At 49.8% G+C, this 27,109-nt stretch overlaps 1 protein-coding gene across 1 annotated transcript in view; it reads right to left on the bottom strand.

Moving 5' to 3' along the window:
• The window catches only part of RTN4RL1 (reticulon 4 receptor like 1), a 76,493-nt gene extending 49,699 nt beyond the window's left edge, over positions 1-26,794 (bottom strand). The window contains exon 1 of the mRNA XM_050928746.1: positions 26,707-26,794. Coding sequence (XP_050784703.1) covers positions 26,707-26,719 — 13 coding nt within the window. The 5' untranslated portion in view covers positions 26,720-26,794. The remainder of the gene's footprint in view (positions 1-26,706) is intronic.
• Between the last annotated feature and the right edge of the window lie 315 nt (positions 26,795-27,109).

The following is a 27,109-nucleotide window of genomic DNA, read 5'->3' as shown; positions in this document are numbered from 1 at the left end:
AGGTCACAATGCCACTCTTCACTCAAATTTGGCCCAGGCTGTGTGAGTGCAGGGTGGGTGATGGTAGCAAGCGGAGCTGCTGCCCTGGCCCAGGGTGGGAGCAGAGTGCTAAGTTGGGGGGGAGGAAGGGGTAGAGGGAAGGAAGATCCCAGAGGTGCTGAATGAGGGACTGCGGGTGAGTTGTTGATGGGCTATGGGGTGACTGGGGAGTATTGGTGGACTTGGAGTCCGGGATTGCAGGATGGCGGTGAGTGGAAGTGCTGAGGGCCAGGATATTGAGGGTCATCATCAGCATAGCATATCACTCCAACATGGCAGCCAAGACCTGGTGTTATATTTTCTCTCTAATAGTTTCTTGGGAGTACAGGATGTTGACAAGAGACACCATGTCAGGTTTGCCTAGGCTTCCCACATTCACACTTGGGGTCATTCCTCAGTTTCTACATGGTCATTTTGTCACCAGTCTTGGTCACCCCAGCTCCTGCTCAATCCAGAGTGCACCAGTGTTTTCATTTGAGGTCAGTGCCTAAAGGGAGTTGTTCTGAAGGAACCAGGTTTTCCAGGATCATCAGCATTTCCCACCGTGTCACTCGGTAGCCTTCCATAGTGGTATTTTGGGGTAAGGGATTTTCAGAGGCAAAGCTTTTTCTGAACTTCAGTGCCCTGGGTGGTGGAATGTGTCCGTGCTGTGTGTGTTTGAATCATACACCTGTTTTTGTCTCTCGTTTTTACTGAAAGTATCCCATCACTGAGGGAGGTGTGATCTTGGCCAGGCAGTCTTGCGACAGGTTGGGAGTCAGTTTCAAGGTCCCAGTGGTGATTCTTCAGGAGTTATTAAATTCAGTATCAATTTCGTATGCATGTTTTGAGTGTGACATACTGGGGCACGGCACTTCACGGTTGAGTACACAGCAAGATTGAGTACACAGTTCAGAGTGTTTTGGGGTCAGCTCTCCATTTTGAGTTGGCCAGTTTCTTGAGTACACAATTCCTGGAGTTCAGTTTCTTTTTCAGCTTCTTGATGTCCTCTCTGAATGTCGGCGTTCAATCTAATGTGATCCCAAGGTACACTGGATATTCATAGTGCTCAAGGATTGTACCATCCCACAATATCTGGAGTTTTTGCTTGGCCTGACAGTGTTCCAAACAGAAGGGGCAAACATCTGTCTCACTGGGGCTGGCATTCAGGAAGGTTGTGTAATAGTATTCTCCAAGTATACTCAGGGAACCAGTTAGAATGTGCGCTGTGTCCTCAGTCTTTCTGATTGGATGTCAGTGCAAAGATCATCTGCATAAATGAATTTTTGCATGTTGGGGAATTCTGTTTCATCGTTTGCATAAATGTTAAACAGCAATTGTGATAGCACTAAAGCTTGGAACAATGCATTATGTTGAGTACATCATCAACTTTTCTGATCATTTGTCTCAACAAAGAAATGTTGATTTTCAAGCAAGGATTAGATGATTTGGACCAGCTTGCTATTTCTCAAAATTCTTGCCCGTTTCAGAAGTGCATGATGGTTCAGAATAACATAAGCAGCCAACAGATCACAAACACATCCCCTGTAATTTTGCAGGTTGCAAAGCTCTCTTTGATGTACTGAGTTCAGTTTACAACTTAACCACATCATGAATGCCCTGAACAGAAACCAGGCTGGTCATCAGTCAGCTGCCCTTCCACTGCTGTTCTACCCATTATCCCCTCATCAAGCTTGTAGCTTGCGCAGAGTAAGGATATTGGCTGGCAGCTCTTTGCAGAGTTAGGATATTTATGTGGTTTGAGCAGTGCAATCACTTCGGCCTGTCTCCACTGCCTGGGCGTCTGCATTATTGCCAGGCAAGAATTCAAGAAGTTAAGTAGCCACTTTTGTGTTCTTGGCCAGAAGTGTAGTAATAGTTCATTGAATGTGCCTTCAAGTCCGGCTGCCTTTCCACTTTCCAGGGGTTTCATGGCTGTTGTCAACTCCTCCACATTAAGCTGCTCATTGTGGACTTTACTGCCCTGGGGAGTGAGCAAAGTTCCTGCTCAACTTGTTTTGTTTTGTGCTTTGTGGACTGGTTTGCCATTGAGGATGAGTAGGTGTGCAACTTGCTGGGACACACTGTGGCAATATGCTTTGGGTGTTGTCCATCAGGGGTCAGCTTACGAATGGTGGCCCAGGCTTTTTTGCTATTGTGGTGCAGGTTAGGTATTTCAGTCTGCTCCCTTCTGTGGTCACATTGCTCATCTCTGATCTCTCTCATAAGCATTTCCCCGATCCAGTGATTCCCTCACTGAAGGGATGCAGGTCAAACAGTTCTGAAAAGCCCTTACATTATTGGCTTGTCTGCTCTGAAAGCCCAAGTACATAGAAGGTCTAACATCCCCTAGGGGCATGCTTTGGGTCATCTTCCACACCAGAGAGACAAATTCTCCATAGAGCTTGTGTCAGAGCAATATTATGGATGGATTCATCCAGCTCAGAGGTCAGGCCGTCCCAGTCAGCCTTCCCAAAGTTGGATGTCAACAGGTGCTGTGTATTCTTGGGTTGTACTGCAGCCTGTATTGTCACTTGCACTGGTCTGTCCTGCAATTTGGGATTGCTGCCATGACCTCCCTTCTGATGTTGCCTGCGTTTTCAGAGGTGACAGAGACTACATCAGGGTTGTATCCCTTGCTCCACTATGCACTTTGGAAGATACATTTATCCTTGAAGACTCAGAGCAAGGTCAAGTTGTTTGCTGCCACCCTTTTCTCAACTTCTTCCCCGTTGTCATTGGTGGGGTATCCCCAGATGGGGTTGTGACTGTTGAAGTCACAAGGCACTTTTTTTTCTGGCCATGCAAATTGTTCACCTGGTGGTTTGTAAACAGGAACTGCTGCCATTTGATCAAGTTCAGCCATGATAGGTTCCATTGTACCATTGTGTTCACAGCAGTGTTTCTAACCAATTGTTTCTTACTGTCGCAGAGTGGTCACCCGCTCCAGCCCTGAAGGGGTTACACCCAGCCCTGGGAGAGGGCTGGGGCTGCGAGCCAAAGACTGGGCGGATAAGGGAAGGCAGCCACAGCTGGGGCCATGCCCCAATCAGGCCATAGCTGTCCCTATAAAAGGCTGTGGGCAGGTGCTCACAGTCTCTCTCTAGCTGTGGAGAGAGACGGGCCTGGCTGCTTGGGAGCTCAGCAAGGTCCCTAGAGTGGAGCTGGGGAGCTCCAGGCTGGAAATCCCCCAGGCTGAGTCCTTGCTGAAGGCCTAAAGCAGGTACTGGGGTTGCAGAGAGGCAGCCCAGGGGTAGGCAAAGGCAGCAGGTCCAAACCACCCTTGCCCATGATGAGTGGTTTACAGACTGCTATCCGCCCCAGTGTGTGAGGGCTAGATGGTGACTGGCAGTAGCCACTGAGGCAAGGTGGGGATAGAGGGTTGGGGGGCGTTCCCCTGGGTGGGGAGACCCAGAGAGCGGGGGTACTGCCAGGGGGAAGCACCCAAGGTAAAGGGGCACCGGGGTCCGGGAGGGACACAGGGGCCTGAGGCACGCAGGATACCGGCTGGCAGAGGGCACTCCAAGGCTAGAAAAGCTAATTCCCTAGACGACCAGCAGGAGGCGCCACGCTACGGTTACATACAGCTATCGAGCTACCATAGGTGTTGCTTTCAGCGTTCGCATCAATATGCGTGCCAGGGATGTTTGGTGCTGTCATCTCTCTGTGTGTTTCTTGCAGGCACATGATGTCTGCTTCATACTAGACACACCATTAGCCTTCTCTGCCAAGAACCCTCCACTGCTCATTTAAAATACTGCACTGTCTTTGGCTGAGGCCCTACAAGGGGCCATTTGTTTCAGTGTCTGTCTGGACTCTAGATCATCCACTGTGGGCTCTGTGCATATGCTAGGGGTGAGTGGGGCATGTTGGAGGCTGTGGCCAGTGGAGCTGAGGTGTTGGGGGCTGTGATGAGTGGCATGTATGTCAGGGTTGCTAGGATGCTGTCAGGATAAGTGGAAGCAGGTGGAAAACCATTGTCAACCTGGTCTGATCTGTTTAACTGGGTTTATGGAATATCCCCAAAGTAGTCGGACCATCCCAATGAATCTTACCCTTGTTTGAAGTTTGCAGGGAAGATTAATAATGTAAAAACAATACGTTACATGTGCCGCTAATGGGCTTTTTGACTAATGACACATGTGCTTTGGATATGCCTTGCTACTTAGTTTAAAGTTTGGCATATAAAAGCTGAGTTATGCATGTTTTCTGTTGTATCAGGTATAATATGTGTATTTATTACTAACGTGCAAAGTATCATAATTGCTGTTGTGCAGCTTTTCAATTAGATAAATTTAAATGGTAAAATGTTAGCTGGGTTTTGAATGTGGCTGCTTTATCTTATGGTGACATAACACAGAAGATAAATTTTGGAGACTATCTCATGTGAGACAGAATTACTAACTCAAGATCACTTTTGCAGGAAGTAGTGCTACATCCCTGGCAGCTGCGCCCACCCTCACACACTCTAACACACTCACACCACACACCTCTCCTTGCAAGGCTTGCATCTGTGTTTGCACTTGCCTCAGTGCAATGCCAGCTAAATGATGGAGGCTCTAGCACCTTCCTAGTTAAGGCTGTGTTGCTATTTACTTGTAAAGCAGGACTAAAATCCCTCTATGTCACTTTCATTATTGTATTTGGTCTCCAGATTTAGCACAATCACTTCAGAGGACAACTGACTTTTCCATGTATATTTTTGGAAAAATACTGACTAACTTTTGCAGAAGAAACATTTATAAATGCACCTTTAGGAAATTTTACTTTGACAGTATCACAGCTTAAAGTTCCTCTAGGAAACAGACACAATCCCTACAAACACCACACTTCACAACCACTCTCTTGCTGTGTTAACTCTGGTCATCAGTACAATACACTATTGTACACACAGACAGAGAGTTCAGTTCTGTTGTAACGTAGGATGTGCCCAGGCTTGGACACAACTAGCTAAAATGGAAGTAGAGGTGTTACCCGGCTTCTACAGTGTGGAAACGGTGGGGCTTAGCTAGTATGTGTTAGCTAAACCTGACCTACCCTCACCCATTCTGTCTAGTCATGACAAAGTCATAGCTACTATTTCTTTGCTTTGGACACTGTATGTTGAGGGGATATGCAGTCTGGAAACCTCCAGTTAACAAAGCTTTTTGTGTGAGAATATATATCCATGATGAGCAAATGCCCCAGTATGTAGATTGGGGGTAAGAGGGAGAGTTATTTGCATTCAGAAGAACATTGTTTGGAAATAGAGTAAAATTGCAACTAGAAACAGGCAGGCAGATTCTGAAGGGTTGTGGCATGGTTTCTGAAATTCTGGAGGCTGGTGTTTTCAGCCTAGTGTTTGGAAGCATTCAGTTTTCCAAATGAGGCTAGTATTCAGGCTCTTTGGACACTTATTGCTATGGTGGCACATCCCTAACGTGGATAATGTGTGTGTGTGGCGGGGTGGAGATGCAATTGGAAGGGCTTTAATGCTTAACTCAAAGGAATGGTTTTCCATGAATTAATATTTTGCATGCACCATGTGCAGCTCTGGGTGCATGCACAGGAATTAAATGATAACACAGACTGCTCATCCAAGTGTCACAACCTGGCCCAGTCCCGCTCTCTGGACAGACACAAGTCTGTTGTGAGTGGATACAACCACCAGATCCACAAGCTTCTAACACCCTGGGGCTGGGTAGTGGCTGGTTGCTGTGCCTAGCTCAGGGTCTCTCAGGCACACTCCCAGGTGCAGACCAGGTGTCTGACACCCTTCTTGGGCAGTGGGACTCCACAATCCAGCTATCTCAACTCTGGATCTAGCCCCTCTGCTCTCCCAAGCCCCAGTCCCGTAGACACATTTCCCCAGAATCCAGGAGCTCTGGTTTCTCATTAACCCGACATGTCAGGAAAACAAGAAATGGAGATTATCAAGGATTTTTCTTAACCAAAGACCCTTTACTCTTGAAAGCACTAGAGATACAAATCTATAAAAAACAAAATCCTGGACACAACCCCACCTCAGATCTTATCTCTTTCCTTCTGTGAGTCCGGGAGTTGACCAGCATTCACAGGCTAGGACTCTTCCGGCTTTCACCTGGCCTTCTTGCATGTGGCAGTGGTCTGCCCTCCTTCACAGGGAGCTTTCTGCCTTAAATATAGTCTCTGGTCCCCTTTCTGCCCATGTGCTTCAGCCAGGGGAATTATAGGCTCCAGTCCTACCCTTATCAGCTCTCATTGTCCCAGTAGGAAAGAATCATTTGATGCTGATGGCCCTCAATGGCTCTGTCACAGCTCCTAACACACAGTCTTTCTACTAGTTACAAAATGGCTGTTCTATTCACAAAGGAGGTTACAATACAAAGTAGAGACCCTGAAATACAGTGGGGTTCACCATTCGAGCCAGGCATATCCCCAGTCTGTCACATCTCACCCCTATCAAAGATGAAAGGATCAGAGGCACCCCCAAAGCACCCTCGAGAAGTTCTCATATCTCCCTCTGCCCTGCCTGTATTTCAGACAGCTCCCTATTGATTTAAACCCGTATATTCAGACAGTGAACATCCTATAACCAAACCAAGAGGCAGTATTCATACATCATTACAGAGCAGCTCCCAGTCCATCACCTTTAGATCACACTGGATGGGTACCCAGGGAGTTTCACATGCCCTCATGTGCCCCTGTGACCTCAAAGAATTGGAGGGGCTGAGGCTGGGATCTGACCCCGCCACACCCTTCTCCCATTTGCCCACTAGGGAGTGAGGCAGCCAGTCGTGCTGTGTGCTGCCAAGGCTGCACAATCCAGGTGGTGCGGTGAGGGCAGTGCCCCCTGGAGTAGTTTGAGTGGTCAGGACAGGCCTGGCCCCCTGCAGAGCTGCTCTTATCCAAGTTGTAACTCCTGGGCTTTGGTTCCCCAATGTCGGGGAGGAAAGGATTCAGGCCCCTGCTCTGGCAGGCCTTCTCAGGCTGTCTTTCCCTACCCCAGCACCAAGTGTCTGTGAGGAAACCATTTCCTTCTTCAGAGACATCCTTTGTCCGCTGTCCAGAGACAGATCCCTCTCTGCCTCTGTATAACATCAACAGGAATATCCTCTAACATTCCTGCCACCAGAACCCCTGAGCCCTCCTGGTCATAAAGTGTGGGGACGAGAGGGGCTGCAAATGCTTTGGGGACAGGATTAAAATGCAAAGTGATCTGGATAAACTGGAGAAAAGATCTAAGGTAAATAGGATGAAATTCAGTAAGGACTAATGCAAAGTGCTCCACTTAGGAAGGAATAATCAGTTGCACACATACAAAATGGGAAGTGACTGCCTGGGAAGGAGTACTGTGGAAAGGGATGTGGGGGTCATAGTGGACCACAAGCTAAATATGAGTCAACAGTGTAACATTGTTGCAAAAAAAAGTGAACATCATTCTGGGATGTATTAGCAGGAGTATTGTTAGCAAGACACAAGGAGTAATTCTGCTCTACTCCATGCTGATTAGGCCTCAGCTGGAGTATTGTGTCCAGTTCTGGGCACCACATTTCAGGAAAGATGTGGACAAATTGGAGAAAGTCCAGAGAAGAGCAACACAAATGATTAAAGGTCTAGAAAACATGAGCTATGAGGGGAGATTGAAAAAAATGGGTTTGTTTAATCTGGAGAAGAGAAGACTGAGTGGGGACATGATAATAGTTTTCAAGTACATAAAAGGTTGTTACAAGGAGGAGGGAGAAAAAAGTTCTTGTTAACCTCTGAGGACAGGACAAGAAGCAATGGGCTTAAATTGCAGCAAGGGAGGTTTAGGTTGGTCATTAGAAAAAACTTTCCAACTGTCCGGGTGGTTAAGCACTGGAATGAATTGCCTAGAGAGGTTGTGGAATCTCCATCACTGGAGATTTGTAAGAGCAGGTTGGACAAACACCTGTCAGGGATGGTCTAGATAATACTTAGTCCTGCCATGAGTGCAGGGAACTGGATTAGACACCTCTCGAGGTCCCTTCCAGTCCTATGATTCCATGACTTCAGTAACTCAGCCAGTGATTAGGGGTCTATTAGAGGAGTGGGCAGGCGAGGTTCTGTGACCTGTGATGTGCAGGAGGTCAGACTAGGCCAGTCCAGGCGCAAAAGGGGAACAGATCCTTAACCCAATGGATGCCTCCACTCAAATTCCTGGGAAATATGTGCTGGGGGAAGCAGCGAGGTGAGGGAGAGAGAAGGAGGGAGAGAATCAGAGAGAGGGCAACCAAGACACAGGCAAACATAAGAACGGCCACACTGGGTCAGATCAGTGGTCCATCTAGCCCAGTATCCTGTCTTCTGACAGTAGCCAAAGCCAGATGCTTCAGGGGGAATGTACAGAACATTGCAACTATTGAGTGATCCATCCCTTGTTATCCTCTCTGAGCTTCTGGGAGCCAGAAGTTAAGGGACACCCAGAGCATGGGGTTGCATCCCTGACCGCCTTAGCTAATAGCCATTGACGGACCAACCTATCCTCCAGGAACATATCTAATTCTTGTTTGAACCCAGTTATACTTCTGACCTTCACAACATCCTCTGGCAACAAGTTCTACAGGTTGATTATGTGAAGAAATACTTCCTTCTGTTTGTTTTAAACCTGCTGCCTATTGATTTCAATGGGTGACCCTTCGTTCTTGTCTTCTGAGAAGGAGTAAATAACACTTCCCTGTTCACTTACTTCAAACCATTCATGATTTTATAGACCTTTATCATATTCCTCCTTAGTCAACTATTTTCTAAGCTGAACAGTCCTACTCCTCATACAGAAGCAGTTCCCTACCCCAATCATTTTGGTTGCCCTATTCTGCACCGTTTTCCATTCCAATGTATCTTTTTAGAGGTGGAGCCACCACATCTGCAAGCAGGATTCAAGGTGTGGGTGTACCATGGATTTATATAGAGGTGATATTATATTTTCTGTCTGATTATCTATCCTTTTCTTAATGATTCCCAACATTCCGTTTGCTTTTTTGACTGCTGCTGCACATTGAGCGGATGTTTTCAGAGAACTATTCATGAAAAGGAGATAGAAAGTGAGAAAAGGGGGCACAGAGCGAATGCAGGGAGAAGGAGCCAGACCCTGAGGGAGGGACCCCTGGGCCTTGTTTCCAGCTGACATATGCTGGTATCACTAGCTGCATTGATGCCTGGTGGGCACTGGTCTTAGGCGGACAAGGCAGATGGAGATGGAGGAGTGCTGACTACAAATGACAGTGAGAGAGAGGGGATGGTGAGCCTGGGCTCCATCAGCAGGGCAGGAGCTGAGGAAATGGCAGGAGCTGACCCCTTCACTGACGTTGGCTTTGCTATCGATTCCCGCTGCACTCGGCCTCATTATTGCTGATGAGCTGCTGCGAGTGGCTGGCAGAGGAGACGGACGGGGAAACAGGGGAGTGTTCTCCTTGGCTCTCTGGGTCATATTAAATATTTACTGGGTTTTGTTTTGTTTTGTTCCCTGGCCTATCGATCGGAGAGCTGGAGAGGAGATGCTGGGCAGGCCTGCTGGAGAGGAATAGCGGGGAAAAGATGCCAAGCAGCAACACAAAATGCTGGGGATAGTGCCGCTTTTAGAGCTCTCCCAGACACTTCTACTCACCCACATCTACGGCAGCCACCTCTCTGGGCCCCTTCTCTGCCTCCCTGGGACAAGTGCAGGGAGGGATATCACAGGAGCAGAGTTCACAGGCAGGGACTGAACTGGGCTGTGTCCAGTTTCATTAGCTGAGGCGATCAGGCACCTCCATCCATCCCTGTTTGGCTCAGACAGGGCTCCCACCCCCAAAGACATTGGGCCCTGGCACAAAGCACACAGGGAGGGAGGTGGGCACCCCAGTTCAGGGTTCCCAGACCCATGGGAAGGGCCACATGCACAGGATCATGAGGGGCTCGCTGTGGCCTCTGTGTCTCTCCAGGGGAAAGGATGGGCAATGCCCCAGTGGACGGCTGGGCACAGGGGAGACTGGTGCAGCCAACTCAGTTTCTATTTAAAGAGAAGCTCCACTGGAAAAGGAACAAAAGCTGAAAGAAGCTATAAATAGCATCCTCCTTCACACTGGCTCCTCTCACTCTAATACCCTGGCTCTGCTGCTGCTACCACTTTAGGCTGAGCGGCCGCACTCCCCTAGGAGGAGGAAGAGGCTCCCGTGCTAGCTGGGGCTGCCTCCCCACGTGGCCATCACAGAGCTCTTCCTTATCAGACAACTTCAGGGGTGTCTGTTAGACAGCAACGAGCAGCTCAGGCCTGTGTTGGAGAACATCTGATAGCAGAGAACTGTCCAGACAGAGCCAGCTGCAGATGGGGAATGAGCAGCAAGAGCAGATGAGACTCTTGAGAGCCTGTTTTCATGCCGATGTCCATAGGAGTAAAGACCAAGGGAACAGAAAGCAGCAGCAATATGTGCAGCCTGAGCAGCTCTGTCTCTACACAGAGCGTTTTTCCCCAAGAAAGTTTCCTCTGGGGACGAGCAGCTCTGAGGGTGCGCAGCCTGCAGTGCACGCAGCTCCCTCTCTGTACAGCTGCGGTAGGATGGGGCGAAGGGTCACCGGGATGCAGCAGCTTGAAGCTTCCAGCTTGTGGAACCTGGACCAAGTCGCAGTTCTGGCATCACATCCAAGGCCAGAAGGGGCTGGAGCCTGTGGCGCCCCCCTGCCCGCTGTTCAGCAGTAAAGCTACAATTCTGGCACAGAAATGTTTAGTACATTTTACAGCAGAGGTGCAGGAATTAAATGATAAATCACGGAAAGAAGAGCAAGCCCACCCCTCATGTGCCCCACAGTCGGGGGGTCCTGCCATAGGGGGCGGAGTCCAGCTCCCAGCTCCAAACCTGGCACACATGGTCACAGCAGTGGTGGAGATGGAGGGGTGGCCGGCCCAAACCTGAGTGCCCCTGCAACTACACGGGCCAGGTCACAATGCCACTTGGTTTCACGGACTTTATTGACTAGCCCTACGCATCAGCAACGAAAGCTCCACTCACCCTCCATGCCTCTGCAGGATGTTTCTAGTGCACAGGTTGTGTTAACACAATATTGACAGGGTTTCCCTAGGCCTGGCAAGACTCACAGCACAGGGGTTTGATTAACTAGTATTATACCCTCCTCTCCTGTCGCCAGCTACTACCAGGTTCTTCCAACACAAGCAGCTGATCCCTTTGGGCAGTCCCTGCCCCTTCTCAGTGCCCATTCAATGTGTTCTCAACAAGTTGGCAGGATGGTAGTGCATCGAAGAGAGGGGAGACCCTTCTCCATAACCCCCCTTACCCAGTGTGTGCTTTTCCCCTGCTTCAGGGGCTAGACTCTGATCCCATCCTACTGTGAATCAGGACTGAAGTCAGAGCAGCACCACTGCTGCAAAACTTGGTTGGGGGAGAATTGGACCCACATCTCTTCTTTCCCTCCATCTCTCCTTCTCTGTCTCCCCTCCGCTCTCTGCATCTCTCTCTGTCTCTGTCTGTCTTCCCAATTCTCTCTCCTCCTTCCTCTTCTGCAGTGGTTTCCTGGTTTCTGACACTTTATGTGGGCCCCTCCCTTGCCCTGGAAGAGGATCACTGCATGCAAGAGGGAGTGAGCAGAGGAGTCTCAGGCAGACCTACTTTCAAGGCTTTAATCCTTTTTGCTTAAAGGATTTTTTTTTTCTCAGCAAAGATGCGGTCTGATCAGAGGAGAGACGCAGAGCGCTGACAAGCTGCGGAAGGTGGAAAAAAAAGGAGAAAGAAATACATATTTATTACCCTCAATTATTAAAAAATAGATAGCAGCAGATCTTAGGCACTGCAGAGTAATTTGTGTGAGGACTATTTTGTTTTTTAAATCCCACTGAAATTATAATATTCTGGGCTTGTTAGCAGAAATACCCTGCAAATTCTTGCAGAAAAAGGGATCATGATGGAAAAAGTGTAGAACCCTGATACCCAGAGAATTACTGATCCCTCCAGATCCCTGCTCTAGAGAGTGATAGGGAAAATCTACAGCCTCATCTGTCCCCAGCGTGAGAGAATGGACAGCTGGAAGTCCCATCCTGAATCCAGCAGGGGCTGCGAAACCAGCTCCTGCCCTACTCAGCCAAACAGAGAGGGAAGGACCTGTTCTGGGGAAGGAACTGATTTAGTCCATCACAAAAGGGCAAAGACTGAAATGCCCAGACTCCAGGTGTGCTAACTTGTACTGCACTCAGGCTGCTGATACAGGACTGACAGGGATCTGCTCTGTGAAGTCCCTGGAGTTACTCTGGATTTACACCAGGGACACTGAGCAGGATCTGTCCATAAGTAAATAAATCTCCAGACCTTGCTGCTGATTTGTGTCCTTCTATAAGAAGCTCTCACATTTCCAGGATGATGGCTTGTTCTATTAATTACCCTACTGATCTCACAGGTCCCCTCTTTCCCTGCCTCCAGGGAGTTGCTGTGGCAAAAGACAGTGGGAATTCTTAGCCCCTGCTGCAGAGCTCGACCAGCAACCATTTTCTGTTTTGATGAGGTAAGGGCTAAAACCTGCCAAGGAGACTGTTGCCAGTGGCAAAAGCTGCATGGCTGTGGCAGGGTGGATAGAAGGTCTCCACACCCATCAGTGGCACCCTTGGAGCCACCAAGGAGAGCACCCTCTTGTGGAGAAGTGAAAAAGGGACCCAGTCTGTATGCAGACGGCGAATGGGGAGTGACAGGAAGCTCTAGCTCAGACCTCTGTCCTCCAGAGACCTGGGCTTACATTTAAAAACCTCCTGTAAGAGGCGAGTTTCTGGACGCAGCAGCCTACTCCCTTGTGCAGAGGCTGTTAACGTTCTCCTGGTGCAGGCCAGTTCTTAAGACAGACTTCTCGTTTCTGTAACTTCCCTGTGGCATATCTAATGCTTGGTTACATAAAGTCATGTTAGGACAGATCAAAATAAACAACCTCGCTGTGCTGAGTGCAGCTGGTTGGCTATGTGCCCTTGTTCTGGGTCTGGGCTGTTTATTTCCACTCCCTGGCTGCTGGTCCAAGTCTCCCCTCATTACTCGCAGCCCGTTCACTCGAGTCTCTCTAGGTCTGTTTGCAGCTGGGTTTTGCCACTTGTGGGTTTGCTACCTCGTCCATCTTGCTGTTGTCAGCAAATCTGATCAGTTAAATTTACACCAAAGAGATGCCCAATAAAGAGAGTCTCATTAACAGGCTTCTATGCCTGTTCAGGAACCCAAACAGGCAGGAGAACACAAGGGAGCTGTGACAGGCGGGCAGGGAGCTTTGCCTGAAGACTGGCACGTGCACAATTGAAGTAGTCTAGCAGGGCAGGACTGTCTCTTGTTTCCATTGCGCATACTTCACCACTGTGACCAAGACAGCTTGAGTCGTGTCATCCCTCCCCCCAAATGCTGCTCCACAGACCCCACTTTGAGAACCACCAACCTATGGCATGGTTGTATTAATCACAGCAAGAGCTGCTGCTCAGTTATAGCCGGGGGTGCTCAGTACAGAACTGGGGTGCACTGACTGAGCAGTGCTAGGAAGCCAGAGAGCTGCAGATCAGGATGGAGATGATTACAGAGCTGTGCACGGGGTTGCTCAGCATCTGCGTGCAGTCTCTCACTTCCATGAGTATTAAAATTCACTCAATAATTATAAAACAAAGACACAAACTTGTGTGTCTGTGAAGTCACACTTCTCTCATTTTCTAAGTTCAACAACAAGGGAACTTGCGCCCCATGGCAGGTAGCTCCACAGTGACGGGGAGTCCAAGCCTGCTCCAGCGTCCCTGGGTGTGATTGCCACCTGATAACCCCGCAGTGCAAGTTCTCATTTTGCCTTGGGACCTCCAGGTAGATTTATCTGGGCTTTCTGGCTATGCTTATCACCATGGTAGCTGAGTGCTAACTCCCAAATAAGTGAGGAATTACTACAAGGTCCACACACTTCCGGAGGCTTTCACCTTCCACTGGGTCGATGACGTGAACTGGAGTCTATAAAAATGAGACCAGCAAAAGCAAAACTCCAAACCGACTTGCTATTTCTGTCACTAATGCAGTCCTGGCAGTGCCCAGGTTATCAAACTGCAGCCCATGCAACATGTGTTGTGTACCCAAGGAATGGAGGCAGATCACATGGCTCTGGCTCCTCCTCCTTGTTTTCAAATGCTACTTCACATTGAAAGAAGCTAGAACTTGTTAAATAATTCCCTAATATTAACTTCCCATGTAAACAACAGCCGCAGTTGCCACAGGGATGTTATGAGATCATGAACGGAGGCAAGTGGTCTGAGACCCTCTAACTAGAGACTTAAATACAGTGTTGGGTTTAAGGGGACGAACCCCCTGGCAGCTGCTCGACATTGTACCTGATGAGTCTGCAGGACTCGGTCGGTACCACTGCTCTCTAAATACCAAGCGGTGCTGGAGAGGTGCTGTTCTTCCTAGAGTCTGTTGCTGGCTGGAACAATGCCTGCATCACACACACACACATGGACACCGGCAGTGCCTCTGCACTGATAAACCTCCACTCTAGCGCACACAAGGAGTAGACAGGGTCTCCTACTTGATGACCTGAGCAAAAGCCCCCTGTAGTGCTATGGCAGGTACCATATAGGCCTCAGGGGTTTGTCTGCTCCATTTCACACCCAACAAGCCTCTCTACTGCGCAGCAGCCAAGCCTGCTCACCTACATGGAGCTCCGCATTGACGGACCAGTGATGCAGCCCCATGCTTACCCTCCCTGTCCGTGCTGGGAATCTGGTGGCAGAACAGCCCTCCTGGCTTCGTCTGCAAGACTCCTAAGAAGCTGCTTGTGAAGCCAAGGCGAGCTCAGAAACATCAGCCAGGCCAGGTAGACCTTTTCCAGAGCCCATGATGCAGGTGCACAAACTGGGAAGCAAACAGAAAACAGCTGTAGGTGCTTAAAAATACAGGGAGCAAAACAGAGGCTTTCTGCACCAAATGGAGCATTTTCTGTTTCATAACTTTTCAATCCTGCTCTGCGCAAAGAAGATTGTCTTCTAATATCTCCCTGCCACTGCTGCCCTGCATCCGCCACTCATGTCACCCCCATCCATAATCATTCAGCACCAGTGCAGAGGACTGCCCAGATCAGCATTCTGCTGGCCTGGCCGCACCCTGCCATCCACCTGGGCAAGCCGTCCCATGAATGGAACAAACCCCAGCTGCTTGGCAGAGCTATGCCTGCCCAGAACCAGGCTCTTGGCCTGGATCAGCAATGGAACCTCAGCTTCCTAGTCACCTGTGATCAGTGAACAGAATATTTCTGAGCGTGTCCATCTGACCCTAGGGTACATCTAAAGAAATGGTGTTTCACCCACGAAAGCTTACGCCCAAATAAATCTATTAGTCTTTAAAGTGCCACCAGACTCCTTGTTTTTGTGGATACAGATTAACACAGCTAACCCCTGATACTATGCACAAGGATGGTGAGTTTCCATAAAGACATCCTTAACTAGGAATCTGACCAGGGTGGTTTCTTTGAAGGTACGATCCAGCATGAAAATCCACATCTTGCACCTTTCCAGCATGCACTGTGAGGTCATGGCTACTCAGAGGCTCCCTTTCTGAGTCATGCATGGGGCAAACGGAGCTGTTACAAGAAGTGGTGCTAACCTGCCCTCTGAGCTTACCCTTGGTGTTGTGGGCTCACCAATACCACCAGGTTTGCACTTGCTGTGATGTGTCAGTCTGCCTGTTGTACATGCCTATGAAATCCCTTGGCCAGTGCTCCAGCTGTGTATGCACACCCTTCTGCACATGCTCAGTACATTGCAACAGCTCGCAGTGGGTGCATTACACTAATATACCACTCTACGCAGAGCTTTCCCATGGGCACCACGGCACATGCACACTCACACACACTCTGCCAAAATCCTTACTTAGCAGCTGGTTTTCTAAACAAACTATAACTTGGGTGGTTTCAGTTTTGCTTCTCCATGTACTCAGAGTGATTAGACAGTAAAATCACCAGGCTTCACACCGTTTGCCTGTGCAGCTATTCGTATAACTGTTGCCCGCCTCCTCCCTCCCACACTGTTACATCCACTTGTTGCATCTTGTCTTAAATTAGACTGTAACCTCTTTAGGGCAGGGACTATTTGTATGTCTGTAAAGCACCTAGCGCCCCAGAGCCCCAATCAACAATACAAATAAATACAATATAATAATGAACTGTGCACTCTGTCACAGACTCATCACTGATCGATCACACAGCTGAAAGAAAAAATCTCTAGTTGATAATCGTATATAGTTTCTAAATTTTGAGTTGACAACCCTAGTTGATTTATGTGTTTAATAATATTAAACACTTGTACAGCTCTTCACAAACACTGACAGAGTCTCAGCTCCTTTATGTGTCAGGTAAAGTAATTGTTACTATCCCTGTTTCACAGAGGTGGCATATGGAAGATTCAGTGACTTACTCAAGACCCCCCATTAAGTCAGTGTCAGAACTGGAACCAGAATTTAGGAGCTGCTGGCTCAGTGCGGTGCTCAGACCAATGGTATTCATACCGTGTGCCTCAGACAATGTGCAAGACACAAACCAGTTAGCATGTTATAAACACTGTACAGAAACTCACTCTGAACCCTGGGCAGATAGGTCAGAATGATTATCCCCATTTTACAGACTAAGAGACGGGCATTAAGTGATTTGCCCAAGATCACACAGCAAGGGGTGGCAAAGGCAGAATAAGAACTCAGGTATCCTGGCTCCCAGCAAAGTGCTCATTCCTACAGACTACACTGCTTGTTCCTTTGTTCAATTTTTTATATAATTCCCTTCTTTTAAAGAATGTTTTTTTCCACTGTGCTATTCAGGAGCAGGCTGTTTACACAGGGATAAACCTAGTAATCTCGGGACACTAAACTTGTAATCTAGGCTGATGGTTTCATCCCACATTTCAGCTGAGTATCTTGGGTGGGCCCCTGTAGCTGGTTAGGCAGTGAAGGAGCATATCTAACAATCAAGTCTGCACACGGGATGGCTCAGGGGATTGATAATGGGTTACAGCTCCAGCTTTTCAACTCTAGCTTTCTGCTTCAAATGTAGCTCAAGTTCTTAGCTGTCAGAAGCTGTTATCACTCAAAGGCTGTTCAGTGGCTTGTGTAAGAGGAAGTCCCAATGCAGTTTCTAGAGGATGAATGTCCACCTCAAAACTGGCACACTTCATAAAATCATAGCAATGTAGGAAGGGACCTCAAAAGATCATCAAGTCCAGACCCCTGCTCTGAGGCAGGATCAGATAAACCCAGACCCTCCCTGACAGGAGTTTGTCCAATCTTATTCTTAAAACCTCCAGGGATGGTGATTCCACACCTCCTTTGGTAACCAATTCCAGCATCTCACTACCCTTAGAGTTAGGAAGTTTTTCCTAATATCTAACCTAAAACTCCTTTGCTGCAGATTAAGACCATTACTTCTTGTCCTACCTTCAGTGGACATGGAGAACAATAAATCATTATCCTCTTTATAACAACACTTAGCCTATGTGAAGATTGTTATCAGGTTCCTCCTCTTTTCTCAAGACTAAACATGCCTCATTCTTTTAATCTTTCCTCATAGGTCAGGTTCTGTAAACCTTGATCATTTGTGTTGCTCTCCTCTGGATTCTCCTCAATTTATCCACATCTTTCCTAAAGGTTGGCACCCACAATTGGACACAGGACTCCAACTGAAGCCTCACCAGTGCCGAGTAGTGTGGAACAATTGCCTCCCATGTCTTACATACGTTATTCCTGTTAATACGCCTGAAAATGATGTTAGCCTTATTTGCAGCTCATGTTCAATTTGTGATCCACTTTACTCCCTGATTCTTTTGAGCATATGACCACCTAGCTAGTTATTACCAATTTTGTAATTGTGCATTTTACTGTTCCTTTCTAAGTGGAGTACTTTGCATTTGTCTTTGTTGAATTTCATCTTGTTGATTTCAGTCTAATTCTCTAATTTGTCAAGGTCATTTTGAATTCTAACCCTGTCCTCCAAAGTGCTCCTAACCCTTTCCATCTTGGTGTCATCCTCAAATGTTATCGGAACGCTCACCACTCCATTATCCAAGTCATGAATGAAAATACTGAATAGTCTAACCCCAGGACCGACCCTATGGGACCCCATCAGATATGTCCTCCCAGTTTGACTGCAAACCATTGTAACTACTCTTTTGAGTATGGTCTTTCAACCAGTTATGTATCCACCTATCCACATCTCTGCAGAAGAGCTAGAGATTGAGTGGATCGGACAGAGACTATACTCCCTTGTACACCTGACAGAGCCATGAGGGAGGTCTGCTCCGCAAACACCCATGCTGTACCTACTCCATGGATAATAGGCATTCATTCTCCAAGACCAGCATGCTAGGGGAAGGTGTATTGAAAATCACTTGGAAGCAAAGAGTAAAGCATACATCTAAAAGAGAGAAGCAGTTCTCTGGCATGGGGTAGGTTTTATTTTTTAATGTAGCTCTTTGATCCTACTCAGAAGTTTGGAGTGTTCTAAATAGTCTTGCAGTAATGGCTGAGTGGGCTGAGTGCAGGTGAGATGGCCGTGGGTACACATGCTGCATAATCTAGCAAATGGATCTTGCTGCAAAATAGGTGATCTACCGAAATACAGATACATTTGGTCTGCAGGACAGTGGGCCTTTGTTCCGAGCAGCCTGTGCTCTGCAGAGCAAATGGCTGTAGATGCTTCTTAGTGTAAGGGCCATGATGGGAACCGGCTTGTGTCATATGCCACATCTAGGGAGGAGACACAAAATGCAGCTGAGGGACTATTTTTAGAATACAGGTATCCCTAGCAATGTCTGAGCAGAGAATGTTACTGCTGCCCTGTAGAACTAGCTAGCACATCCCAAGGGTCAATTCTCTGTTCTCGTTCACACTTACCTAAGCTCTACCGTTAAACTTCTTGGCCACTTCACAGTGATGACCCTCCACTCTGCACATTCCAACACCTCTAATGACTCCCACCTGACTGCCTTCAGCTTGCACTGAACAAATAAAGTTGTGGCTTCTTCTCAATTCTCGTAACAGAACTGACCTCTCCTAGGCAGAAAGATCTCTTAGATCTTTCATACAAGAACCATATTTTAGTAACTGTTTCTCCAAGGTCCGGCTCAATGGGTCCTCGATCTCAAATGAGGCCTATGTTCTACTCTGATGAAAATGTTGTTATTAAATAAGGTCCCAGGCAAGAAAATAGCCCTTGAGCTCAGCCCCATCCCTCTCCCCTCCTTGAGCTCAGCCCCATCCCTCTCCCCTCCTTGAGGAAAACTGCCCAGGATTATCCCTTTTCCTTCCATCTCTTTACACCTGAAGCTGGCTGTAAAGAGAAACTGACTTAAATGTCTGTGTGCCAAACCAATCTGATCTCCTTCTTTGAGAAGGTGACGGATTACTTAGATAAAGGAAATGCGGTAGATATAATTTACCTAGATTTCAGTAAGGCGTTCGACACGGTTCCGCACACGGAGCTGTTAGTTAAATTGGAAAAGCTGGGAGTGAATATGAAAGTTGTAAGGTGGATAAGGAACTGGTTAAAGGGGAGACTCCAGAGGGTCGTATTGAAAGGTGAACTGTCGGACTGGAAGGAGGTCACCAGTGGAGTCCCTCAAGGATCGGTTTTGGGACCGATCTTATTTAACCTTTTTATTACTGACCTTGGCACAAAGAGCGGGAATGTGCTAATAAAGTTTGCGGATGACACGAAGCTGGGGGGTATTGCTAACACGGAGAAGGACAGGGATACTATTCAGGAAGATCTGAACCACCTTGTAAACTGGAGTAATAGAAATAGGATGAAATACAATAGTGAAAAGTGCAAGGTCATGCATTTAGGAATTAATAATAAGAATTTTGGATATACGTTGGGGGCGCATCAGTTGGAAGCGACGGAGGAAGAGAAGGACCTTGGGGTACTGGTTGATAGCAGGATGACTATGAGTCGCCAATGTGATACGGCTGTTAAAAAAGCAAATGCGATTTTGGGATGCATCAGGCGGGGTATTTCCTGCAAGGATAAGGATGTGTTAGTACTGTTGTATACGGCGTTGGTGAGACCCCATCTGGAATACTGTGTGCAGTTCTGGTGTCCCATGTTCAAGAAGGATGAATTCAAACTGGAACAGGTTCAGAGACGGGCTACGAGGATGATCCGAGGAATGGAAAAACTGCCTTATGAAAGGAGACTCAAAGAGCTTGGCTTGTTTAGCCTGGCCAAAAGAAGGCTGAGGGGGGATATGCTCGCCCTATATAAATATATCAAGGGGGTTAACGTTAGGGAGGGAGAGGAATTATTTAAGTTTAGTACTAATGTAGCCACGAGGACGAATGGGTATAAACTGGATATTAGGAAGTTTAGACTTGAAATTAGACGAAGGTTTCTGACCATTAGGGGAGTGAAGTTCTGGAATAGCCTTCCGAGGGAAGTAGTAGGGGCAAAAGACTTTCCTGGCTTTAAGACAAAGCTTGATAAGTATATGGAGGGGATGTTATGATAGGATCGTTAATTTGGGCAATTGATCTTGAATTACCACCAGACAGGTCTGCTCAATGGTCTGCAGGGAGATGTTGCATGCGATGGGTACTGAGTTGCTGCGGAGAATTCCTTCTTGGGTGCTGGCTGGTGACTCTTGCCCACATGCTCAGGGTTTAGCTGATCGCCATATTTGGGGTCGGGAAGGAATTTTCCTCCAGGGCGGATTGGCAGGTGCCCTGGAGGTTTTTCGCCTTCCCCTGCAGCGTGGGGCACGGGTCGCTTGCTGGTGGTGTCTCTGCAGCTTGAGGTCTTCAAACCATTTTTGAGGATTTCAATAACTCGGTCCTGGGATAGGGGTTGTTATAAAATTGGATGGGTGGGGTTCTGTGGCCTGCCTTGTGCAGGAGGTCAGACTAGATGATCAGATTGGTCCCTTCTGACCTATGAGTCTATGAGTCTATGAGTCTATGAGTCTGGTCCCTTCCCCTTTGTAGCCAGGCCCTCTGATGCAGAATGAACAAGGATTGATCCTAGTCATTTTCTCTCTGCAAGTTATTAACAAAAAGAGCCTTCTGCAAAGGGAAATGGGCAGCTCAGATTGGCCCCTTTAGCGCCTTCCCTACCCCAGCAACTCCAGCCTGCCTGTCTTCCTGGCTCCCTTCCATGTACCAGCTGAGCAACAACATGAAATTAACTTAATGTCATTTTGCTGCTCATCTGGAGCATGAAGCTTTCAGCTAAGCAGGAGAGGAGCTAAAAAGACATGTCAATGGACTGAACGAGCCACACGAACAACTTCAACCCCTGGACTCTGTTGTCCATGGTCTTGGCATCCTCCTTGACCTTGAACTCACCTCTCCTCCCCAGTCTCCTAGTCTGCACATCTGACTATTGCCACCTCTGGAAGAACGCTTGGATACAGCATGGCTTTTGCTCCACTTCTCCTGACATGCTCACTAGGCTTCGTTCCATTGTCACTGTGATTTAGTCCTGCAGTGCTTCGCCCTTTACAGACTGATAACGCTGTCAACGTCCCTGCTCCAAAAAGCTTGCAGGCATTGGGACACCATGGCAAAGAGAGCAGCTCAGAGCTCTGACAGATTAGCTCGCCTCTTGCCATGACAATTGTAACTCCCTGCTCTGTAGCTCCAAGCTCTGGTTTGTGTGGAATGCTGCCACCCACCGGGGTGCTGGAAATAGCGGTGCGGGAGGTGCTGCCCTGCCTGGGCTTGAAGTGGTTCCATCATACGTAGGGTTTAAAGTTTGGTTCAATGGCTCTCAGCCAGGGCCGGCTCTAGCAATTTCACTGCTCCAAGCACGGCGGCATGCCGAGGGGGGCGCTCTGCCGCTCGCTGGTCCCGCGGTTCCGGTGGACCTCCCACAGGCATTTCTGCAGGCGGTCAGCTGGTCCCGCAGCTCCGGTGGACCTCCCACAGGCATTTCTGCGGACGGTCAGCTGGTCCCACGGTTCCGGTGGACCTCCCACAGGCATTTCTGTGGAGGGTCCGATGGTCCCGCGGCTCCGGTGGACCTGCCGCAGGCGTTTCTGCAGAGGGTCTGGTGGTCCCGCGGCTCCGGTGAACCTGCCGCAGGCGTTTCTGTGGAGGGTCCGATGGTCCCGCGGCTCCGGTGGACCTGCCGCAGGCGTGTCTGCGGGAGGTCCACCGGAGCCGCGGGACCAGTGGACTGTCCGCAGCCACACCTGCAGCAGCTCCACCGGAACTGCCTGCCGCCCTCCCGGCAACCGGCAGAACGCCCCCCGCGGCGTGCCGCCCCAAGCACGTGCTTGGCACCCTGTGGCCTGGAGCCGGCCCTGCTCTCAGCTCCCCCACTATACACATTGTCCCACTGCTCACGTATGTGCAGTCACATGGCACAGCATCCCTTCCTCAGACCTCTCCACTGGCTCCTGTTCACTGTGAGAGCCAGCTGAAAACCTCCCTTTGGGTGTTTAAAACCCTCGATGGGCTTATGCCAGCCCATCTCCTCACCCACCTCTCTTCTAGCATTGGCCTCCTCAGTGTCCCTGCCCACAGTCTGCCCAGCCGCGGAGAGCCTTCTCTCTGCTGTTCCTGCTCCTGGTACCCGCTGTGTCTCTTCTGCTGCATCTCAGCTGGAAACCTTCATCCCCCCATCTGCCCCAGGCTGTTCTCAGCAAGGTGTCCAGGAGGTACACGTTGGAACAGGATACTGTGAACAGTAGTGCTAGACTGGGGGGCATTGTCATGGACTGGAATAAACTCCCTCCCAAGGATTTCCACCTTGGCGTCCCCAGGGGACCCTAGCAGTGACAACCAGCTCTGTTATGTGGGAGGCAAAACAAAAAGCCACCATTTAACCCTCTTCACTCATAAGGGAAACTGCCCAAGTGCGTGTCTCCTGGCCCCTGGAATGGCCTCCAGAAACCTCTCTGTCCCTGGCCACAGCCTGCTGGCTGCTTCCTGAGACATCCCATGGAGTGGGTATGGGGAACCCAGAGGAGGCCACAGCCCATGCCAGCTCCAAATTGCCAGGTTCCTCTGACATGGAGCACGACCAGCTCACAGCTGCATTGATGCCCTAGGAAAATCAGTGTGGCTCTAGTGCACTGCAGAAAGTTCCCTGCTTCCCTCAGCCATTCCCCACAGGGAGGGAGCGCCTGGGAGTCACCTCCTCACTCCCTCTTGTTGTGGGGAAGGGCAGACTGGCCCCTCCTGCGCACACACTCCCAACCTGTCTCATGGGGTCTGTTTGGTTTCATTCCCTTCCAGAAGAATTACATGGCCTCAACGGGGAAGCACTTGGGACTGTACACATGTACCAGCCTGTCTGTGCCACAGCACTGCAGACTTGCCAAGGAATTGGGCCTATTGAAGCAGCCATACAGGGACCATCTGGCTACAGAAACCCAGAGAATGGAATGCATCTTGCAGGAATGCAGGCCTTAATCTAGCTGCTTGTTGAATTATTCAGAAATGGCATTAACTTATAAATGAGTGTGTTTGACTGATTTTGTGGTTGATGTACAGATAAATTCTAATGAAAGACAGCTACAAGATTTTAAATTATTAATTAGATTGCCACTTAACAAAGCCTATTTGGCACTCTATTTCCTTGCTTAACAAGACAAAAACTTTAAGAATAGGTTCTGTATAAGCCCAGAGGCTGTTGATTTGCATTTTGTTTTTCTAGCTCTGAAAATGACAGCTGTAGATCTTGATCTTAACAGGCTAGTCCTGGTGAAATGAAACCCTTTTACCAGACCTTCTTTCCTGTTTGTGGGGAGCAGCTCCACCTAGTCTCTGCATCTCATTTCCTCTCCATTTTTCAGACCAGGGCAGTGCTTTGCTATCCCCAGGAGTGCCTAGGTGATGGAGGGGCTGGAAACCAGGGCAGCTGCTATTTCTCTCTGCTCTGAGCATTGTCAGCAGCTCCGGCACACTTAGGATTCTGAGCAAGTTTTGTTTTCTGATGGGTTCCGTTTGCAGGGATGGTGCTTGCCAGAGGACACAGCACACTGAGCACCTAAGGCCAGCGGCAACAACAAACTTGTTTTGACTAAGAAGCTGCACAAAGTCCACCTGGAAGTCAGAGCACTAAAGCTCAGAACCCAAGGCCCTGCAGCTGCAAGGTGCCTTTACGCCTCAGCAGAGAAACTCCTTCCTGTGCTCCAGGCTCTCCAAGTGGGATCCCGAGTTCTCACCTGTGCAGCATTCCAGGAAGTCCTCACCCTGGGGAAGCTTTAGTGCTGGTGCCACCAGCTATGCACTGAGAGACGAGACCAGTGTCCTTTATTCCTGATACCCTGGGCGCACATCTAACCTATACATCAAAGTCCTGTTCCACACTCACCCTGCATCGGACAGGGTAGGCGAGAGTGCCTAGTGGAAGGGCTCAATTGCTCAGTGTGGGCCAGCTGCAGCCAAGAACTTCCAGAAGAGGGGACCAATAGGAGGGAGTGGAGCCACAGCCCCTGGAAACCTCCCCAAGTCCCCAGGATGCCTCAGTGGCCACCCGTGGCCTGGTTCAGAGCCTCAGGGCTTGGTGCAGACTTTGGCCAGCTCCTAGCCTCCTGGCTACCAAGTCTTGGCCTGTCCCAGGACTCTACCACGCCACACAGCCTGCCCAGCCATTACTTTCTGCATAGCCAGTGGCTGGCATTGGTGCATGTGTGAGGAGGGAGAGGATCCAGACTTTGGCTTCTTCCTTCGTAGTGATGTCAAAAATCTTGCCCTATGATGTCCTAGTTTGTTGCCATGGAAATAGTTGTGATGTCACCTGCCCAGAGTTGTGACAACTGCAGGATTACATAGGCACAGAGGGGTGCAGCTGTGGGGGGACTTTTGGGATATGTGAGGGGAGCTGAGACTTTTCCCTTGAATAACACTAAACATTAGCGTTAGCTGGAAGGTTCCCCCAGCTCACTGCCAGTCCCAGAAGCCCCCTTCTTACAACAGAGTCTCGCCCCCTGCCCTCTCTTCCGGTGCTTTTATTGCCCTCCGCTGGGGCCAGTCATTAGGAATTAAAAACCAGCCTGTGCCAAGGATCCACACAGCTCTGCCAAGCAACTCGCCAGTCCTGCTGCTCCCAGAGTCCTCTCCCCTGGCTGCCAGTGGGGAAGAGAGGAGGCCCAAGGGCGTGCGGAGACTCATAGACTCTAGGACTGGAAGGGACCTCGAGAGGTCATCGAGTCCAGTCCCCTGCCCTCATGGCAGGACCAAATACTGTCTAGACCATCCCTGATAGACATTTATCTAACCTACTCTTAAATATCTCCAGAGATGGAGATTCCACAACTTCCCTAGGCAATCGATTCCAGTGTTTAACTACCCTGACAGTTAGGAACTTTTTCCTAATGTCCAACCTAAATCTCCCTTGCTGCAGTTTAAGCCCATTGCTTCTTGTTCTATCATTGGAGGCTAAGGTGAACAAGTTTTCTCCCTCCTCCTGATGACACCCTTTTAGATACCTGAAAACTGCTATCATGTCCGCTCTCAGTCTTCTCTTTTCCAAACTAAACAAACCCAATTCCTTCAGCCTTCCTTCATAGGTCATGTTCTCAAGACCTTTAATCATTCTTGTTGCTCTTCTCTGGACCCTCTCCAATTTCTCCACATCTTTCTTGAAATGCGGTGCCCAGAACTGGACACAATACTCCAGTTGAGGCCTAACCAGCGCAGAGTAAAGCAGAAGAATGACTTCTCGTGTCTTCTTTACAACACACCTGTTAATGCATCCCAGAATCACGTTTGCTTTTTTTGCAACAGTATCACACTGTTGACTCATATTAAGCTTGTGGTCCACTATGACCCCTAGATCTCTTTCTGCCATACTCCTTCCTAGAGAGGAGTGCCCCTTTCCTTCTTGGAGAGCAAGAGCTCCAGCAGCACCATGTCCAGGTGCCGAGTGCCTCACCCAGCACCCAGGGAATTACATCAGCAGCAGCTCACAGAAGCCCTCAGCTCCCCAAGGGGAATCACAGAATGTCAGGGCTGGAAGGGACCTCAGGAGATATCTCCTCCAACCTCCTGCTCAAAGCAGGACCAATCCCTAGACAGATTTTTCCCCAGTTCCCTAAGTGGCCCCCTCAACGATTGAACTCACACCCCTGGGTTTAGCAGGTCAGTGCTCAAACCACTGAGCTATCCCTCCCTGGCAGGGGGGGAGCGCAGCCTGGCTCCCCGCACCTCAGGGGTTAACGAGAAAAGACCCAACTCTCCAGCCTTTGGAAAATTAATGAGCTACCTTGGCAAGTCCTATAATCCCCGCGTCTGGGGCTGTGAAATATTGATTCTGCTCTCGGCCTCCCAGAGGGCTTGGATCAGAAGATGCAGCTTCGGCGGGGCCGGGAGGGGAGCGGGCAGGGGCAGGGGCGGGGGGCGCGCCGGGGACACAGACCGCGAGGAACAAAGGGGCAGAGACAAAGCCAGCGAGTTTCCAGCCCCCAGCTCGGTCCCGTGAGCCCCACCCCCCGCCCAACTCTTCCTCGCATTGAAGTTTGAGGCTGGGGCGATGCGCCCCCGAGCTCCCCGGCCCGGAGCGCAGCTGCCTGGGGCTCCGACCCCCCGGGGCTGCGGAGCCGCCGGACCCCGAGCGCCGCGCCCGGCAGCAGCACCCTGGACAGCAGCCCCGAGCCCTGGCGCGTCCCCGCCGCTCCCGCCGCTGCTCCTAAGTTTGGTGACACGGAGCCAAGTGCCAAAGTTGAGGCCCCGCGGGCGGGCAGGCGCCAGGCGCGGGATCCGGCCCCTCCGGAGCGGCGCGGCCCCTGCCCGGACTCACCTTTGCGGAGCATCTTGGAGCCGGTGCAGCTGGGAAGCAGGCGGCGAAAACCCCGGCGCGGCGCCGATCAGAGCCAGGGGCCGGCTGGCGGGCGGCGGCAGCAGCTAATCCCAGAGCGCCGAGCCGGATCCCGGGGCAGCCCCTGCAGGGGCATCGCGAGCGGGCAGCGGAGCCGAGTCCGGGCTACGGAGCGCGCAGGGCGGCGGCGCGGTGCTGCCTCCCTCCCTCTCTCGCTCCCCTGTGACCGGCGCTCGCTCCCCTCGGCGGCTTTTAGGGGGAGCCGCCCCCCTCTGCCTGGAGCCGCCGCCGCCCCCCACCCCCTCGGGCTGCGCCTATAAAGGGCTGAGCGGCGCCGGGTCCCTCTCCCCGCTCCTCCCGCGGCGGCGGCGGGTTGGGCTGGGCT

The sequence above is a fragment of the Gopherus flavomarginatus genome, chromosome 19 (assembly GCF_025201925.1).
Source record: "Gopherus flavomarginatus isolate rGopFla2 chromosome 19, rGopFla2.mat.asm, whole genome shotgun sequence".
NCBI lineage: Eukaryota > Metazoa > Chordata > Testudines > Testudinidae > Gopherus > Gopherus flavomarginatus.
Note: the sequence above shows the minus strand (reverse complement) of the source record. Positions and strands in the feature narration are given on the sequence as shown.